Source organism: Polyodon spathula, chromosome 6 (genome assembly GCF_017654505.1).
Source record: "Polyodon spathula isolate WHYD16114869_AA chromosome 6, ASM1765450v1, whole genome shotgun sequence".
NCBI lineage: Eukaryota > Metazoa > Chordata > Actinopteri > Acipenseriformes > Polyodontidae > Polyodon > Polyodon spathula.
Window position 1 is genome coordinate 56,208,916 of NC_054539.1, and position 19,428 is coordinate 56,228,343.

At 35.6% G+C, this 19,428-nt stretch overlaps 1 protein-coding gene across 1 annotated transcript in view; it reads right to left on the bottom strand.

Moving 5' to 3' along the window:
* Window positions 1–332: 332 nt before the first annotated feature.
* Window positions 333–19,428, bottom strand: part of mms22l (MMS22-like, DNA repair protein) — a 48,990-nt gene continuing 29,894 nt past the window's right edge. The window contains exons 15-25 of the mRNA XM_041253226.1: window positions 9,241–9,434; window positions 7,995–8,145; window positions 7,223–7,362; window positions 6,755–6,897; window positions 6,175–6,334; window positions 4,446–4,615; window positions 3,751–3,962; window positions 2,341–2,507; window positions 1,859–1,955; window positions 1,197–1,364; window positions 333–450 (exon numbers count right to left, since the gene is read on the bottom strand). Of these exons, the coding sequence (XP_041109160.1) occupies window positions 375–450; window positions 1,197–1,364; window positions 1,859–1,955; window positions 2,341–2,507; window positions 3,751–3,962; window positions 4,446–4,615; window positions 6,175–6,334; window positions 6,755–6,897; window positions 7,223–7,362; window positions 7,995–8,145; window positions 9,241–9,434 (1,678 nt within the window). The 3' untranslated portion in view covers window positions 333–374. The remainder of the gene's footprint in view (window positions 451–1,196; window positions 1,365–1,858; window positions 1,956–2,340; window positions 2,508–3,750; window positions 3,963–4,445; window positions 4,616–6,174; window positions 6,335–6,754; window positions 6,898–7,222; window positions 7,363–7,994; window positions 8,146–9,240; window positions 9,435–19,428) is intronic.

A 19,428-nucleotide genomic window follows, 5' to 3' on the forward strand; every position in this document is an offset into this window, starting at 1 on the left:
CCCTATACGCAGTTACATGTTCTTCTGATCCAATGCAGTAGTCTTTTTAAAACATGTATAAATATATACAGTACATTGTTTTAATAAATGAACAGATATTTATTTCACAGTAAAAAGAAAATTATAAAAAATACAAAAATTGACATTGTGTGTGCGTGTGACATCTATCTATCTATCTATCTATCTATCTATCTATCTATCTATCTATATATATCTATATATCTATATATATATATATATATATATATATATATATATATATATATATATATATATATATATATATATAATATATATATATATATTTATATGGGGCCTGGCACCCCCTCTGGCACCGATGGTCTGATCTGCTACCATTGTGAAAAAAGAAGCAGTCACTCATTATCGAGGTTCAGGATTTCTGCTTGTCCTTCGTCCCCAAGACGAGACAGAAGCCTTTTATACGCATTTCTGAAACAGAATCATGTATTAGTTGAGCAGATGGCAGATATTCAAAAGTTTTCACAATGGGCTAAATAAAATTAATAATACAATTAACATCTCACCATTACCCTCTGAATGAACAATACTTTACTGCAAAGTGCGGCTCTTGGGGCTGGATGCCCATTCTTAGCATGGTGTAAATGTATCTACTAGTACAAGAAGTCCTACATCTCTCACAGACTACAACATCTTGGAATGGTTGTAAAGAACACACAAAAGAAGAAAATCTATCAAAATGAAGGTATACAAACATGACTACGTTAAGTTAATTTCACATTTCCAAAAAATTAGTGGAAGAATAAATCCTTAACCATGTAAACTGTATAAAATCAACAGATTATTCCTCTGCAGTGCCATAGCACACAGGTTTACACCTGACCACTCATTTAACCTTTATATCTTTCTTTACTAATCCACATGCCTGTTGTTTAACAGTAGTCTAACACTGTAGAACCTCACTCCCGCTGGCACTGCTAATACGCAGGAAGTGTCAGATTGGAGCTCTCAAGACAGTGTAACAAATAAGAACCTGAACTTTTACAGGTAGTCCACGAGGAGGTTGTGCGCAATGAAACAGATTCTTGATTGGTGGATGAAGGTTCTGAGGTTTCTAATAGAATAGTAGTTCTCTTCTCCTGCCTTAGGAGCTCTTATCTGTGCATATGTCTATTATATGACAGCTTCTCTGCTGGTAAAGGAAAGTAAACCCTTACCTCTGCGAAGCGTTCTTGCCGAGGCCCCTCTTGTGTTCTGTGTCTCTGAGGCAGCGAGAGGTTGTAGGGATCAGGCCGATGACCACGGACTGCTCCAGGACTGCCACTATCTCCAGCACGTTGTACACCTGCAGGTCATACACCCCCATGTGCTCTTCGACAAACTGCCTACAAAACACACACATACAGACTTTTCAGTCTACTGGTTTATTAAAATATGCTGCCAAGATTGCTTAAATCAACACCTAAAGCGAAAGGCATCTGGAGCTGCTGTATATGAGTTATACCTCGAGAGCTATCCAGCAATGTCCACTCTGCACATGTCCTATGTCCATGGAGCAAAAGTATCTGCAAGTAGCTAAGAGGAAATGGTTTTTTGGATTGATTTTAGGATTTGTATGTATTGGTTGGGCAACAAAACATGCAACACAATCCACAGGCAGCTAGCTCAGTGAATTTTACTGAAAAAATACAACTCATTATTGGAGCAATAACATTACAAACATCATAAAAAGGTAAGGAAAAGAAGAAAAAAAGTCCAGCGCTGGAGATCAGGGTTCATGCAGCCATACAATTGCACTTTTGCAATGATCTCCCATTGTAGTTCTTGCCAAGCTTTTGTGGATGCTGGCTCCTATTGGAGACAAAGCTACTTTACCTACCTTAACACTGATGAGAGCTGTGTGCAGGGGCCTTCTCTCGCTACTGCTTGGCAATGCTCAACCACAAGCTGTAGGGTCTCCGTGCTCAGTCTCTTCACTACAAACAAGAATGGATCAAAATACAAAACTATTTACAAATAAATACATTACATAAAAATTAGAATGTCGTGACAAAATGTAGATGTTAATACGGTCTAATATTTACTCAATATGACCCTGCTTTACAATAAAAAAAAATAAAAAAAACAGCAGTAAGGATGACTACTCCTGAAAAGGCATGTGACTCCATTACAAGCAAATGTCTATGAAGCAATCTGCATGTGCAACAGTTTTGAAGAACACAGGAGCATTTCATCAAAACAAAATGTTTATACATTAAAAAACAATACTATATTTAGGGATGTGACTTATCTGAAAACTGAGCATTTCATAACTCCAAAAACAATAGATTTATTTTGAAATTCACTTTGGAGATATCCAACCTTGTGGCTCATTCACGAGTATCAGGCACTTCAGCACAGCCGTGAGTGGTTCTGTATAGCTGGTTGGATCACTGTCGTTGCTCCTTCTCAAAACCTCATGAAGGAAAGACAGGATGGATGCCAAGCGGGGTGGAGGGGCATGGCCTTTAAACTGCATGTAGCCATCACTAACACAATAAAAAACCAAGGGGAGATCAAAAAAATCAACTGGTCCCAGAAGAGTCATTTCATGCATGAAAAAAGGAAAACAGCATTTCTACACTCGATGTAACAGAAATAACTGATTGTAATTGATGGCAAGCCAAATGATAATTTAGGCGATATCTCAAATTGCATTTCAAGATATCTTGAAATATTTAGAGATATCTGTACAATCATTTGCAGATATCTTTATATTAATTTGATATATCTGTAAATGAACCAGTTTTGAAGATATCTTGATTTCATTTTGAGATATCTAAAAATAAAAGCGCTCTCAAATTGATTTACAGATATCTTTAAATAATGTTTTGCTGGCATGGTACGCTAAACTGTTATTTAGAGATATCTCTGTTTTGCTCTTTTTTGAATGAACTGAGATATCTTAAAATGATTTACAGATGTCTCTAAATTAACAGGATATCTATATTGAATTTCAGATATCTGAATTATTTAAAGATATCTGAAAAACACTGAGATATCTTAAAATGATTAAAAAAGATATCTGAAAATGCATTTTAACTATAATTTAAAGTCCCATTTAAAGATATCTGGAAATCATTTTCAGATATCTAAATGTATTTTAGATATCTTAAAATGATCTACAGCTATCTTAAAATATTTCGATATATCTATAAATGAATTCTTCTGTTCCCCACTTTAATAACATTTGTCAAAGGATGTGCAAGATTGGTCGGAAAAGTGTGTTATTTGAATAAGCCTTAAGGAAATGACAATCAGCGGAAGAAATCACTGATTTGAGTCACATTTCTACAAACCCATGCAGTGGTAGCTGTTCAGTTTCATTCCACAGTACTAATATTACTATGTTATATTCTTATAAGTCGAGTTCTACTGCGACATAATCAGACTAACTTCTACATTGCCACAGGCTAGTAACATATTAAGATAATTTTACCATCAAACATCAGCAAATACAAAAAGAAAAAAAAAATAGTCTGCTTACTAAATCCAGGTTACTAACCTTAAATCAAAATGGCTAGTTATTAATAATGGCTTAATTTCACAAGGGGTTTGTTGCCTTCACTTTATAATGTGATAATTTATAAACCATTTCTCCACCCACCCCACCGTCACATTAGGCTGTTATTCTACAGTTTTCAGATAAACACTTTATCATGTCACTTTATAACACACCTCAGTGTCTGTTTAATTCTATAACATTATCAGAATGGACAGGCAAGTACTTACGTAATAACCTGAAGCACCGTCCTCCGAAGCTGGGCAGTCCTGGGGCTGGGTGAAGATTCACAGAGTGCAAGCAGAACTGGGTGGTTCACAATGGCTGAAGAGGAGGGAGATGCAGGGAGAAAACGTCCGAAATACTGCTGAATTATATTGCGGAGCTGCTGCTTTATGTAGGCCCCCTGGGTCTGGGACGCAGTTGATATAACAGACAGCCCCTTTGAGAACAAAAATAAATAAAATAAAAACAGAGAGTCAATAAATGAATATGAGTGACCGGCACTGTAGAGGTGTAACACAATGTTGGTATTGTTATTACTACATGCTTATCACTGTGGGACTCATTCTAAATAAGTCAATAGTCTAGTTTCTGTATAATATTGTATTTATTTTTATGCATTTACATTTTCATTTATTCTTAACTAACTATTCTTATACCAAATTTTACTGGCCTCATCACTAAAGGCTATTGAGTTCTACACCCTTTCTATTGTTTATTCAGAATTATTGATATTTTGATGTGGAAAAGACTATAAACAAATAAAATAAACATAGTAATATATCTTCTTTTTGGAAATTGTAGGTCAACCAGCCTCATACATTTCCATGAAGAGGGCTAGCAAGCCATTTACTTTGTCACCTGACAGAGTCGTATAGAGTAGTGTATAGGCTGCTACATGAAGTCTAGTTGTTCCACTCACCTGGAGGAAAAGTGGAAGGTTGTCTCTCAAGACAGACAGCAAGGGGGATGGGATCCCTTTGTCCTGCTGAAAGAGGGCATGAGGCAGCAGCAGGCAATCAATAATACGGAATAGCAACTGCTGGGCTTTGGAGGTGGCCAATATCAAAGCCCAGTGCTTCACAAGACACCCTGTAAGACAGAAACAAAATCTGCTCTAAAAAACAAGACCGTAAAAGATATTCAGCTTTCTTATTACCGGACACAGAACTTCTGACAAGCCCACCATTCAGAACCCTTTCCGTCAGTTCCTTTCAGTTTGGTGTCATCTATGTTTATTGGGATCAGAACTATTAAGAACATTTATATATATAAAAAAAACAAAAACAAAACAAAAAAACAAAACAAAAACAACAGCATCTTACTGTAGCTGTCAGATTTTTCTGCAGTACTAATATTTCAGTTGAATGTCAATTCTTCACATTCATTTCTCAATTTCTTCACATAAAGGAGGTGCCTGTAGGCTATGGTACTGACTAATGATTGGCTAAGATACTGTATCTTGGGAACGGCATGCCCAAATTCAAAAAGGTATTTCACATACTGTGAACGTTATAAACTTACCTTGTTAATATGTTACATGTTTGGACACTTACTATTTTTTTCTTTTCTTTGGATTACAGGTAAAATGAATAAAACTAGAACTGATTAACAGACGTGTATTTTTAGATATACTTACTCAAGATTGTGGACTAATATAATTTTTTTGGTATGTTTTTGGCACTGTTAATCAAACCAAGCCCAACACTTTTGTAGCGATAAGTCTATTAAGATAAACAGAAATGTCAAAAAGTATGGGGGGTCCCAGTAGTTTTATATTGGTGACCTATCATGGAATTGCCCAGCAGCTCTTGTAAATTCTAACAGATAGATTTTGAAGATTCTTGATAACAGTTGACACGGATCAGGAAAATGAAGACCTGCATCAGTAATGATCTGCATTACATATTGGCTTGCGAACCAATATTAACGATGCCTTTGTAATAAAAACAAAAAACAACGCGAGCAGCAGGTCCGCTTCCATGACTAGTAAGCAGCTTGTTTTATTTGTTGCAGCTGGCACTCTCGCCTCTTCTACTCATTCTCTTTTCAGCTTACCTTTTATTCTGAGATGAAAGGTCTTGGCTGCAACAAATCAGCTCTATTAAGATGCATGCTGTATCAAAGACAGCAGTGCCAAAGGTGACGGTTACTTCATTAACATCTTACTTAGGCACGATTGAGTTCATAACCGTGAACTCCCACACGCCGTGCATCCACGGGAAAGGCATGAATTAGAAACTAATTTTCCTTATCATTTAGTTTGTGCTGTTTTTTTGCAGTCTTCTATGCTTCACAATTCTTAGCAAGCTCCAGCATTTAAAGCCAGGTACAATTTACTAGTAATACAAATAATATCATTACAGGGGGATTTATCAATATCATATAATAATATTTATCAATGTATGACCCTAACTACATTAATATGACACTAAATAAATGTTAGTATCATGCTATTCAACTAGTTTCTGGACTAATTCAAAACAGGCTATTGCAATAAAATTGTAGGTGGTAACAGGCAACATACACACGACACAGTGATTATTACAGTATATGGACACTCAACGGTTTGGTAGAAATACAGGCAACAACAAAGACAAAGATTCCATCGACTACCCCCTTATTCTGAAAACTATTTTTCCGATACATACCCACAGACCAATATGACAACTGGAGACCTTCTGGTGGACCTTTATTAACCAAATAAGGTTTAATGTACTTCAGGATGTCACCGACATATTCCAGTGCCTTTGAAACCATGGCTGACTTTTCAGCCAATGTCTGCAATCCAGCATAGGCCCTTCCAACAGCCTACAGAAGTCAAAAAGGACAGTCAAAGCAATCTTGAAAACTGTCAAAATCCATTGTAGAAGCAAATAGCAGCATGTGGTCACACTTCAGCTGTGACAGATTAATACTAAATGAGAAATATTCTTAGGGGACACAGATAATATGTCAAATTATATGTATGTATGTGTGTATGTAGCAGAGTTTAGATGTGTGGAAAAAAGTAGCTGCAGCCTGTGACCTAATGTGGAGAATTTGGTCGGGGACGACCTAGGCTTTAATCACGGACCACAGTTTGTGACCCTCCTTTTACTGTTTAAAATGGATCTCACTTTGGCACTAGTTAAATACAATGGACCTTGCATGATGAAGAAGGATCCTTGGGAGAAGCATCTAGTCAGTAAACACTTTGGAACTTCTCATTGTTACTTGTAAAATGTTTACCTTTATAAATAGGAAAAGTGCAGGCCTGGGCTCCATTTTGACAGCAGACTGTTCAATCTGTGCCTTGAGAAGGAGCATTTCCATCTCGGGCAGTTTAAACACTAGTCTGGTCAGCTCTGACAGCTGATCTGTATTCCCTTTGCCTGTAATATTCAAAAGACATTGTCTACACTGATTGATTATATATATATATATATATAAACACACACACATATCTGTCTGTCTGTCTGTCTATCTATATCGTTTTTAATCATTTGCTGTGCTGTAGGTGACATATTGATTTTGAGATGACTCTTTCAACAAAAGTGATGCTATTAAGCCATAATCAAACCAAAAATGATGAAAGTTCATGAGACATGAAGAGTACTGCACCAACTTTTTTTTTATTTTTTTTTTAAATAAATGGATATAATATTAAGGAAGATCTGCATGTAGCGTTTCTATTTATTTTTACATTGAATTACTTACAAGCAGCATGGCCAATGTCAGTTTGGTCTGCACTGGGTGACATGTTGATGTGTTGCTGGAGAACACAGCGGAACCAGGACCGAACAGACAAGGCTTGGTATGAGCTGGATCCAACACCAGAGATGGAAGCCACTAAGGCACTGCGTGATACAGAATCAGAGAAAAACAGGCTCTCAGAAAAGGTTGAACATCAACCATATCTGTTTTCATGCACGTCACTGCTAACTATATTCTCCACCACCACTGTAAATGCATAAGTAGAGCTCTCATTAGCATGAAAAAAAAAAAAAAATCACCATAACCTACTTCCACTGTAACATGTAAAAATATAAATATGGTTTATAGAAGTTCAGGCACATCATTATATACCTAGAATAATGCTTACACAAACGTTTGATAATCAAGTTCAATGGGATAACTAATATTACATGAGGAGCTGAAGCTTCTACTGTATACCTGTCGACAGGGACATGTATTCGTAGGGATGGGAAAATAATTGATTTTACATTTTGAACACAGATGATTTTTTATTGAAGATACAACCCAATGTATCTAAAGAAGGAGAATTTTAACCAGTGTAAATTTTATGTCAGTTCAAGCCCTTGCAAATGCACCAACTCCAGTAGCATGGTAAGAACAAATTCTGTAGAGCAAATCCTGTATTAAAATGGTCAGCTGAATGACAGGGGCCTCTTGAAAAAGCAGCCATTTTGGTTAATTAAGGCTTCAGTGTAATTGGTTTGGAACCTCTTAGCAAGGCCTGTATTAATACCTGTTTTGAATGAGGTGGCTGAGGTATCTGGAGACGAGCTGTGGATTCAACCTCTCGTCCCAACCGAAGTTCTGCATTATTGACAGGAGTGGCTGTGGCTGGAGGTCGGAGGGAGCTGTGCTGGGCATGTCCACTGCCAATAATGAAAAACCTACAACATTGATAGCATGTTGAGAGAGAGATAAGGATACATAATTTCAGCTCATTGTTAATATTCAATATTATTTCACTTTATTGCATCAATGTACAGACTATCCACCAGTTGAACAGCCTTTGATATTATTTTTTTTTCAAATACAACTGTTTTTTTTTTTTTTTTTTTTTTTTTTTTTTACATTTTCACTTAAGCCTCAGGGGAAAAAAAAAAAAAACTTTAAAATTACTGCTAGTATAATGCACTTAGAGTAATCTTAAATTGCTTCTGGTCCACTATAATACATCTGCATGTCTAATTTAGAAGTGATTTTGCCAAGCACAAAAATATGCACTACATAGCAACAATTTAAAAACTTTTTTTTTTTTTTTTTTAAACAAATCTAAACATCTCATTTTCAGTTTTTTTTAAATCCTATTTTTGATATCTATAATAATTGATCCAGGTTCAGAAAGGAAGAAACAACTTTTAAATGTATCTTTACTTTTGCAGTGGCAAAAACATTTTCTGTGATAAGGTTTTGGCAAAAAAATGTTTTTTAAAAGTATGTTTCAAGTTTGTTTATTCCCTGCTGCCACTGAAAGGGTGAAATAGCTCAAAGAAATACAGCTCAGTGAGGACTTTTAGAGAAACATTTCAATAAACTGAAATTTATATATTAAAAACAGTACATTTAGAAATATTTTAAAAAGGCAATTGATTCTTATTTTACAGAAATGACAAATACAAGAAATGTAATGAAAACATAATAAAAAAAAATCTTCATATAAAAACACAGCTGCACATTTGAAGTTTATAGTTACATAAATTACTTTGAACATTGATGTTGACTCGTCAGAGACGGCCATGTATTTTAAAAAACAATAACTTTAAAAAAAAATAAATATAAATAAATATATATATATATATATATATATATATATATATATATATATATATATATATATATATATATATATATATATATATATATATATATATTTTTTTTTTTTTAACTTGAAACCAGTGCTCGCTGAGTGTCGTGTTAGCCCTTTTCAGAAAGCAAAGGAAGGTGGGATTGAATCCCTTTGTGTGTGTGAACATTATACTGACCTGCAGCTGTGTCAGCAAGCTGGGGAGGAGGTGTCTGTGACAGCCTCAGGCTTTTGAGGAAATGAAAGAAATTCTTCCAAAGTGCACTGGCGATGGCTAGGTGGCGTTCTTTAGCTACGAATGGAGAAGGTGCCTTCTGAGCTGCAGCTGTATGGCTCTGTTGAAGTGACTGAGATGAGCGTTTGTAAACACTCCTTAGGAAAAACAAAAAAAACACAAAGTGAACAATAGGATGAAAGTTTCTGGCACACAAAATAAGAACCAGGTCAGTGATACCTGCTGTGGAGAAACAATATGCTCTTCTAGCAGGCTTTCTTCAAACTGATGGGCTTTAGTCTGTGAAAGATGCAAACCACACCTGCCCAAATTTATGCTCCACCTGGTGTCCACAACAGAATCTCTGCTTCAAAGGCACAGCATAAACAAATCAAAGCTAAGGCTCCAGCTGCCAAGTGTTGAATTCAAAGGACGTACCATACAATGTTTATCATGTTTTTCAATGAAGGCTGTATTTTATCCTTCTCCTCTGCCCCTGATTTCTGATACTGGCAATCAGAAACCTGTATCACTTTGCAACCAAAAACAGTACACAATACAGTCATCGCCTTTTACCAGCTAACATGCATTTCTAAGCAATTGTGCTGATGTGGCCATTTAAAACAGTTCTTTTGGTTATGAAGATGATTAGGGCAGAACATAAGTAATTGACATATTTAATAAAAACGCCAACAAAGGCTTACTCGAACAAGTAGAACATGTTTACCACAACAGTGTGGATACTACTTGAATTATGTTGATGATGGCAGTATCTGGTAAGGCGATACATTTGAGGTAACTTTCTATTAATTAAAGACAATTAATGTCATGTATTTTTTTCTTCTTTGATTTCATATATTTCTTCATTAGGTTAATCATGTTAAATTGGCTTTTAGATAACCTTGTTTGTGTATATGCCTACAATTCACTGTAGTCATGTGAATTTGTATTTGTGTGTAATGTATGTATAAAATAAATAAATAAAAATATAGGAAAATCTGTTTGGCAACATGAGTCAGTACACATAAATCCACCAAAATATTTCGGAATCCGAGTGCATTGAATACTGGTTAGACCACATGAGGTGAGGAATGTAAATCACAGATTTACTTTTATAATCATTTTGCCAAATTCTTAATGACCTTAGTCCTCAAAATTGTGCTCCCAGAAACGTCTTAATACACAACACAATATATATATATATATATATATATATATATATATATATATATATATATATATATATATATATATATATTTTTTTTTTTTTCGAAACTATTTGACTCAGTTTTAAAATATCCATATACTCCAATATTAAGCTACATGGAATAAATGTATTATGAGCTGAACATGGTATAGTAAATAACACATGGCTTGAAATGTAAGCACAGAATTGGAATTCAGAATCTGGTATTAATCCCCACAATTAGATTTTGAGCCTTCTGCTTCTGCAGGACACCTTCTGGTTTATGATGTTACCAGGTCTTGATTCAGGATCCCTAGGCTGGCTCGTCAGACGAATGTTCAATGCCACACAGTGTGTGTCTGAAGCTCTCTCAACCATTTACGACAACAAGACATTATAGAACACGCAGTATTACTATACATCGCTGCATCAGCATGTATCAGTCTGTATTATTACACTATGAAATATTCATAGAATAAAGACTTTGGGAACAATGGTTTATGAAAAAAACACATGATAATGTTGGGATAATAATTATGAAAACTATGTACTATTTCATGCTGAATGCCCACAAAAAATGTTTACATTTGACTGCAATAGTATGATATTTCCAGTTAATGGGGTCTGTTAAATGAATAACAAAATGAGGCAGGTCTAAATATCACTTTCGTTTAACAATCACTGAAGTAGTATGTTTTCTGGCGTTTTGCATATTTTTACTGACACTCACATCTGATGATTGATTTTCTATTTTAAGGAATCTTTAAAGTAGAGGCAGATTTGCCTACCTTGTCCCCCTATGTCATCAGTTTTTAAAGAGAAAGATCATGTTTTTATTTTTATGCTGCTCAAACATCTTGAAGTAAGGACTAATACCAGTTGTGTATACCTTCGAGGCAGATTATTCCTCTAAAGGATTACTGGCACAGATTGAGCAGTAATACATTTAGGTATCCTGACTGTGTTAATTTATTCAAACGTGTTTGAAATGAGGGCTCCTACATTTATGACAGTCACTTTTACATGTTAAATCATAACTGAGCCATGACAGCCGATAGAATGAATATATATATATATATATATATATATATATATATATATATATATATATATATATATATATATATGGTATATTATATATATACTGGGAACTAATAAATAATCCCCTTCAAAAAAAAAAAAAAAAAAGAAATGCATAGCAGATATTTTTTCTTCAATCTCTTAAAAATTGCAATATCAAAAATTGTACTTTATTTAAACATGTTTTGTTGACAGTGTCACATTGTCAGGATCGAAAACGCATGATGTAGGTCAAAACATGAATATTCCCAAAGTTACCACCATTTGCTTAAGACTTGCAATATTCACGTGCATTCACTGCATGTGCAACATGCCGAGATGTGCCAATAAAAGTGGAGGGTTCACAACTTGCATGTCTTATCGGTGTTCGCTGTAGACACATTTGAAGTTATGCCTAGACTTACTGCTAATAATGCTATTGGATATTTGGAAGCCGGGGAATCTCTGTCAGCCATGGCACGTGTCTGAATGTTTCCCAGAGCATTATAGGACGACTTTGGCACCGATACCAGCAACGTGGAACAAGAATTGACCGTCCAAGACAGATTTATATGCCTATGTTATTTACATGACAGGTTCACCACTGCAGCCCCTACAACATCTGCAGTACCAGGGATGTTGAGAATTTCCAACCAGACTGTCAGAAACTGCCTACTGGAGGCAGGTATCCAAGCTAGAAGGCCAGCCACAGGAGTGATTCTTACGCTGCAACATCGTTGACTACAACTTCAGTGGTGTCATAATCACAGAGTATGACCTATACAAAGGTGGAGAAACGTGGTGTTCAGTGGTGAATCCAGATTTCTGCTTCGACGTGCAGACACTGTACGGCAACGCTATTCAAAACGTATGTCTATTCATGGCCAGGATGGCCACAGTGCCCTTCAGCTTCACCTACAGCAACTAGAGACGCCTGCATTAGATCCAAACTGTAACATGATTACGTGATTTGCACTGTTGAGGCACCATCTCAGAAGAGTCCAAAAAAAAAAAAAAAAAAAAAAGTAGAAAGCCTGGCTCCATCTACAAAGAAATGTGCATAACTTAAAGCGGCCCTGAAAATGAAAGAATTAAACCTTTGAAATCTTGATATTTTTGCTTAATTATCGCGAGGCAATATGATCATACCAGGGTTCTAAAAGGAATTTTGTACAGCCGGGTGGCAGAACATTACAGCCGGGAGCACTTTTAACAGAAAAATAAACTTGCCTTACCTTAAATACATAATACGACAAAGAGCTTGTATAAAGTGTTGTCTTTCGTGGACTATATCTGGTTGCGCTTTTTATGTTCTACATTTTCTTTTTCATTTCTGTTTTTTATTATGGTAAATTTCTGTGCTTATTTAGGCACGATTTGACTGGGGAACGATAACACTATGTAACACAATTTTTGTTCCTGGGTAGTAAGTGTTTTTTCCTAATTTCTTATGCCTCAAAAGTATAAAAATTACTATTATTCCCCACAAACTTTGCTTTTGTGACCAGGACAGTGACATTTCAAAATATCACTATTTCCAATGGGAAAATGCGCAAATGTGTGTCTTTTCGTTCACATAAAGTCAGAAAAAAACAACATATGAATCCAAATTAACATGTATTTATACTAAAGTAATACAAAAATGACTACAAAAGATTTAGAAGTGAGTAGTTTTTCGAGATTTACGATTATACTGTATTTACAACTTTCTTTTGAAAGTTTAAGTGCTGCACCCACCCCCTCAGTTATGGCTATAAATCTGTTAAACATAATACAGAATGTCATATTTTATATATATATATATATCTATATATATATATATATATATATATATATATATATATATATATATATATATATATATATAATGGCAATGTGTGGTGCATTGCTAAGTGAAGGCAAGACACTCTATAATTCAGGATATCTCACACTGAGACAATGTGGCATGAATTCAATAACTCACTCAATTTTCTTTGATTCCACTAGTTCCATTTCTGCTACTTAATCTAATTTGGAAGTTGTGAGTTTCTAGAGGTTTAATAGAGATGTCTGGAGGGAATCAATGTTCCTGGTGGGGAAAAGAAAAGACATTAACAAATTTGTCTAGGAGAGAAGGTTGTGAAGGCATTACAGCATCAAGCCGAAACTAAATAACATGCTTATTAAAAACAATCTGTACGAACACGCTTTCGTTCCCGTTTCCATTTATCTTCTGGTCAATTCAATTGAGAATCCCCATTAATGCCGAGGCGGTATTATTGCGTTTGTGTTATTAAATTATATAAACAGCGCTGCTGTCTCACAGCCGCTGCGAGGACAATAAGATCTGAGGCCGTCATTCATTCCTGTGCAACTAAGCCAGTGCTCATTTGGAACAGCAAATATGAAAGTGATATTAACCTGAGGATGCTGAGGAAACAAGGAATCAGTATACATGTCAGTTAATTATAGTAATCACTTCCAAGACAATACACCCCAGACACACAGAGAACAATAAATATTATGTATCATTAATAAAATATAGAATACTTTGTGGTGCAAGGTCAGATATTGCAATATTAAAAAAGACACATTGCTTGAAATGTAAAAAAAAAAAAAAAACCACACGCACTTGCACAGTATTGCAAGCCTGCCAGTCACTGAGTTTTAACCATAATAATATTCACTGGCTGCAGCTTTGTAAACAAGGTTGTCCTGGAAGAAAATTTGCTTCCTTCTGCTCTGACAATGTTCCCCAACTCTGAGGATTGTTTTTTCAAGCAGGACAATGCTCCATGCCACACAGCCAGGTCAATCAAGGTGTGGATGGAGGACCACCAGATCAAGACCCTGTCATGGCCAGCCCAATCTCCAGACCTGAACCCCATTGAAAACCTCTGGAATGTGATCAAGAGGAAGATGGATGGTCACAAGCCATATAACAAAGCCGAGCTGCTTGAATTTTTGCGCCACGAGTGGCATAAAGTCACCCGACATCAATGTGAAAGACTGGTGGAGAGCATACCAAGACACATGAAAGCTGTGCTTGAAAATCAGGGTTATTCCACCAAATATTGATTTCTGAACTCTTCCTAAGTTAAAACATTAGTATTGTGTTGTTTAAAAATGAATAGGAACTTATTTTCTTTGCATTATTCGAGGTCTGACAACACTACATCTTTTTTGTTATTTTGACCAGTTGTCATTTTCTGCAAATAAATGCTCTAAATGACAATATTTTTATTTGGAATTTAGGAGAAATGTTGTCAGTAGTTTATAGAATAAAACAGAAATGTTCATTTTACCCAAACACATACATATAAATAGTAAAACCAGAGAAACTGATAATATTGCAGTGGTCTCTTAATTTTTTCCAGAGCTGTGTGTGTGTGTGTGTATATATATATATATATCAGATATATATTATATCTATATATATATATATATATATATATATATATTACTTAATCATATATATATATATATAAAAGTCATTTACCATGTCTAGTAATATGGTACAGATCATCCTTGTTCTTTTCCCGAGCTAAAAAACACACACGTTGTAAAAAGTGATGTAAAGAAAACAATACAGTAAATTGGAACACCAAGGTTTTATCTCAAGCTCTCTCCACTGAGAAATTGACTTATTTGATTGGGAAGCTCTGAACTGAATGAGTCGTCCATGTAAACTGTTCAACATAGTTTGAATCCCAATCGCTGAGAAATGAAACGCTTTGTTACTCAATTAATCTCAAGAGCACTACAGGGAGGGACAGGATAGAAGCACAGCTGTATAAATCTAACAGCATGCAAATAAAGCTGCTGCAGATTAATTCAAAATACCCGCTGAAACATTTTTTCATCTGCAATGCAGCCGAGTGCTACAAAGAAAAACATTTTGTACTACTAAATATTTTTGACTCCCTTGTTGAAACTTTACCATTCAAATTTTGATTATCCTTTTAACGTCTATTAATCAAAATGCAATGCATTTATTTTTATATTTGTTGCTGAAGTAATTTTCCAATAAAGACTTGTACAGTAATAAACTGTACATTTGATTTTCATAGAAGGATTGTTGGCCATGTGTGTGTCAGATTTAGTTATTTGCCAACCACCTTTTTTTTCTTTTTTTAAAATGAAATATCTACATTGAAAGCATTTAAATGTAAAACGTGTTCACACTGACAGTCACCTCCTTAAATTCTCAGATTCAGATACTTTCAAAAAACACAGCAGAAAACAACTAGGCTACTCAGGTGGCAATAATTCAAGTTAAATACAAATGCACAAAAATATATTACAAATCAGCCTGCCCTATCAAGTATTCTTACACTAAATTATTTATATTTATTTAATTATTTTTTCTGTAAGAATGACTAAACTGACAAGCTTCTAATTACAGAGAAACCAAATGATCTGATTTCAGGGTTCGTACACTTTTTCAAAATTCCATACTTTTTCCAGACTTCCATTTGTTTTTCCCAGACTTAGTTTTTTAATTAGTTTCTACTAGTTTTTCGATAGTTATCCACAAGGGCAGGACAGCCGCAGAGCAGTATAGCTTTTTGATCCAGTGAAGAAGTTGCTCCTGGTTTTCTAAAAGTATTTGTCAGAATCTGGAGGTGCACATCTAGCAAGAGACAAGGCAGGTATGCAAAAGTTTAGATACAATATAAGAAAAGTCCAATATTTGAGAATTATGTTGCATTACTTACAAAAAGAATATATAAAGTTGTAGACTACAAGTATAGTTGTGTCAAAATAGGATAGCATAATGGTACCAATACTATACTAAACTCTACTATATTACTTTTGATCCAAACTTCTTTATACCCCCTCTTAAATGTTGAGCACTATGGTAAAAAAAAATAAGAAAAATGAAATAACAAATGTGCTATGCATTATATATTAAAACATGCAAGTGTCGTATTGACACACAAGTCAAATACTAAATACAGTACACCCTCTTTGGGTCCAAAGCCTGGCAATAATTCTAGTTAATAAAAGCACAAAAATATATTACAAACAATATGCCCTATCAAGTATTCTTACACTAAAGATAACCTGATTAAACAAATGAAAAAAATAAATAAAAAAAAGATACTTTTTCAACATTTATTTATCCAGAAATGATTCAACATTAAATATCCATGTGTGAAAAAGTATGTGAACCTTTAGGTTCAGTAACTGGTGCACACTAGCAAGAGACAATGCAGCAAATGACAAGTAAGATACAAACTAAGAAATGTCCAAAAAAGCGTTTCCTTTAAGCAGACTACAAGTATAGTTGTGTAAATCTGCATAATTACCAATACTATACTAAACTCTACTATATTACTTTTGATCCAAACTTCTTTATACCCCCTCTTAAATGTTGAGCACTATGGTAAAAAAAAATAAGAAAAATGAAATAACAAGACTTCAACTAACCGTTCAGTAACTGTTGCAACCCATTGAGCAGTTTCTCACATCGGTCTTGTAACTGTTGTAATTTTGGCCCATTCCTCCTTACAGAACTGTTTCATCTCTGTGACATTTAAGGGCTTCCTTGCACGGACAGCTCGCTTCAGCTCCTACCAAAACATTTTGTTTAGGTCCGGACTTTGACTAGGCCATTCTAAAAACATGGAATTTCTTTTTCTGCAGCCATTCTTTTGTAGATCTGCTTGTATGTTTAGGATCAATGTCTTGCTGCATGACCCACTTTCGGTTCAGCTTCAGCTCAAGGACGGATGGCCTGACATTCCCCTCTAGAATCTTCTGCTACAATGCAGAATTCATGGCTGTGTCAATGATGGCAGGCCGTCCAGGTCCTAAGGCAGTAAAGCAGCCTCAAACCATCACACTCCCACCACCATGCTTGACGGTTGGAATGAGGTTCTTTTGTTCGAACAAAGTGTTTGGTTTTCACCATACATTACGTTTCTCATTGAGGCCAAAAAATTCTATCTTTGACTCATCTGTCCAGAGAACATTGTTCCAGAAGTCTTGTGGATCATCTATGTGCTCTTTGGCGAATTTCAGATGGGCAGCAATGTTCTTTTTAGAGAGCAGTGATTTCCTCCTGGCTATCCTTCCATGAATACCATTCTTGTTCAGTCTTTTTTTGATAGTTGAGTCATGAACACTCACAACAGTCAAGGCGAGAGTGGCCTGCAGATCCTTGGATGTTACTCTGGGGTTCTTTGAGACTTCCTTGATGATTTTCTGGTTTGTTCTAGTAAAATTCCAGACTTTTTCAAGACACTCAGAACTGAGACATGGTTTTTCAAGCACTTTCAAGACCTGGAAATCAGTTTGGCATTTTTCCATACTTTTTCCAGACTAGCATGCAAACCCTGGATTTTGTCTACTCCTTTGCAATAAGTAAGAGTATTCTGTGGGTTCCTTCAAATGTGTAACTCAGTGTTGGATATGTAACATATGCCATGATTCAGTTAGAGCAAGTCGAGTACCAAGTCAAAATAAAGAATACGTGGCTATTCAGGTCTAAAATTCCAACTGCCAAAAAGTAAGTAGCATGTTGAAGGGAGGTGGCTGTGCTAGATTGTTGTAGTTCTGATATAACTTGACGACAGGAATATTTTTTGTCTGCGCTGACTTTCCAGTTTGGTTTCTAAAAGCTGTTTATTTTACGTTCTGTTCAGCAGCATCTGTAGTTGCCTTTTGTTTAATGTGTGATTCTGAAGCTATATCGAATGACCCACAGAAAAAAGACAGTGTAAACGATATGGATTTAAATTCACTATTTTGTTTACAGATATAGAACACGAGCATCACTTTATGCTACATGGCAAACGGTAAAAGTAATATGTACATTACAAACTGCACCAGTATTAATAAACAAAATTACATGAGGAAATCAAAAGGATTTTTTTTTTTTTTTAATTTTTTTTTTTAAATCAGTGACAGTAGAGTCAGTTACTGCAACTAGGGAAAGAAAACTGTTGCTTTTTTTCAACATGTTTTTCTTGTTCACGTCGATCTTCTGAGGACGTGTGAGGCCCGTAAAGCAAATTCAAACACCATAAATGACCGATGCTCTAATGTGGTGAATAATATTCGAGGCATGTGCAGTTAAACTGAAAAAATGGGGAGCCAACTCCAGAACTGCTATGTATCCGAACCCACAGTATAGCGAGGGGCGATATAACGAAGCGGTGCTTAATAATAATAATAGGGTGCTTGCTTGGGTACAAATCAGTAGGATGAGGCTGGCTCTACTGTCACTCACAGTGGGTCACCCATAACTCTCCAGCACGGAGGAGGATTAGACTGCAAGCACGGAGCTGGCTGATGATACTCAGTAAACAGTCTCTGTTGTAAACCCCTTAGGATGCGCAAAGCCACACTAGTTGGCTTTAGCCCAGATAAGCTGCTGAACGAGCTGTAATCTTATTTAGGCTTGAGCTGATCCTCCTGTTCTTTCATTCCGCAGGATGAAAGCAAACCACTGATGAGGCAGCAACCTGCTTGTTGGGTGCTGCTGTGCACATTTTATACATTCTGCTCTTTTGAGAAAGTTAGCACCTAATCTAGTTTGAGCTGAGACAATCGATTACACTCTGAATTCATTAGCCCCTTCATTACTTTGGAATAGGGGCTTTCACACCCATCATGGCAGATTTTAGGAGACAGCGTTTGAAAACTAAATATATTCTCATTTCAGTAAGAAACTAAATGCAGAACATTTTTTTCCTCCCCTATATCAAACAAAACACATATGGCAAAAAAAACCCAAAAAACCAACACATTGAGATGTCACAGTAAAACTAGTGTTATGATCCTAATAAAATGGTGCTATTATTTCAAATATCCTCAGTCTTCATTATGGCACTGTCCTTTAGAGGGAGTGCATTCGGTGTAGTACGATGACAACCACTTAATCTTCTGAGAGTGCTGCAATAGATCAGTCCCCACCTTAG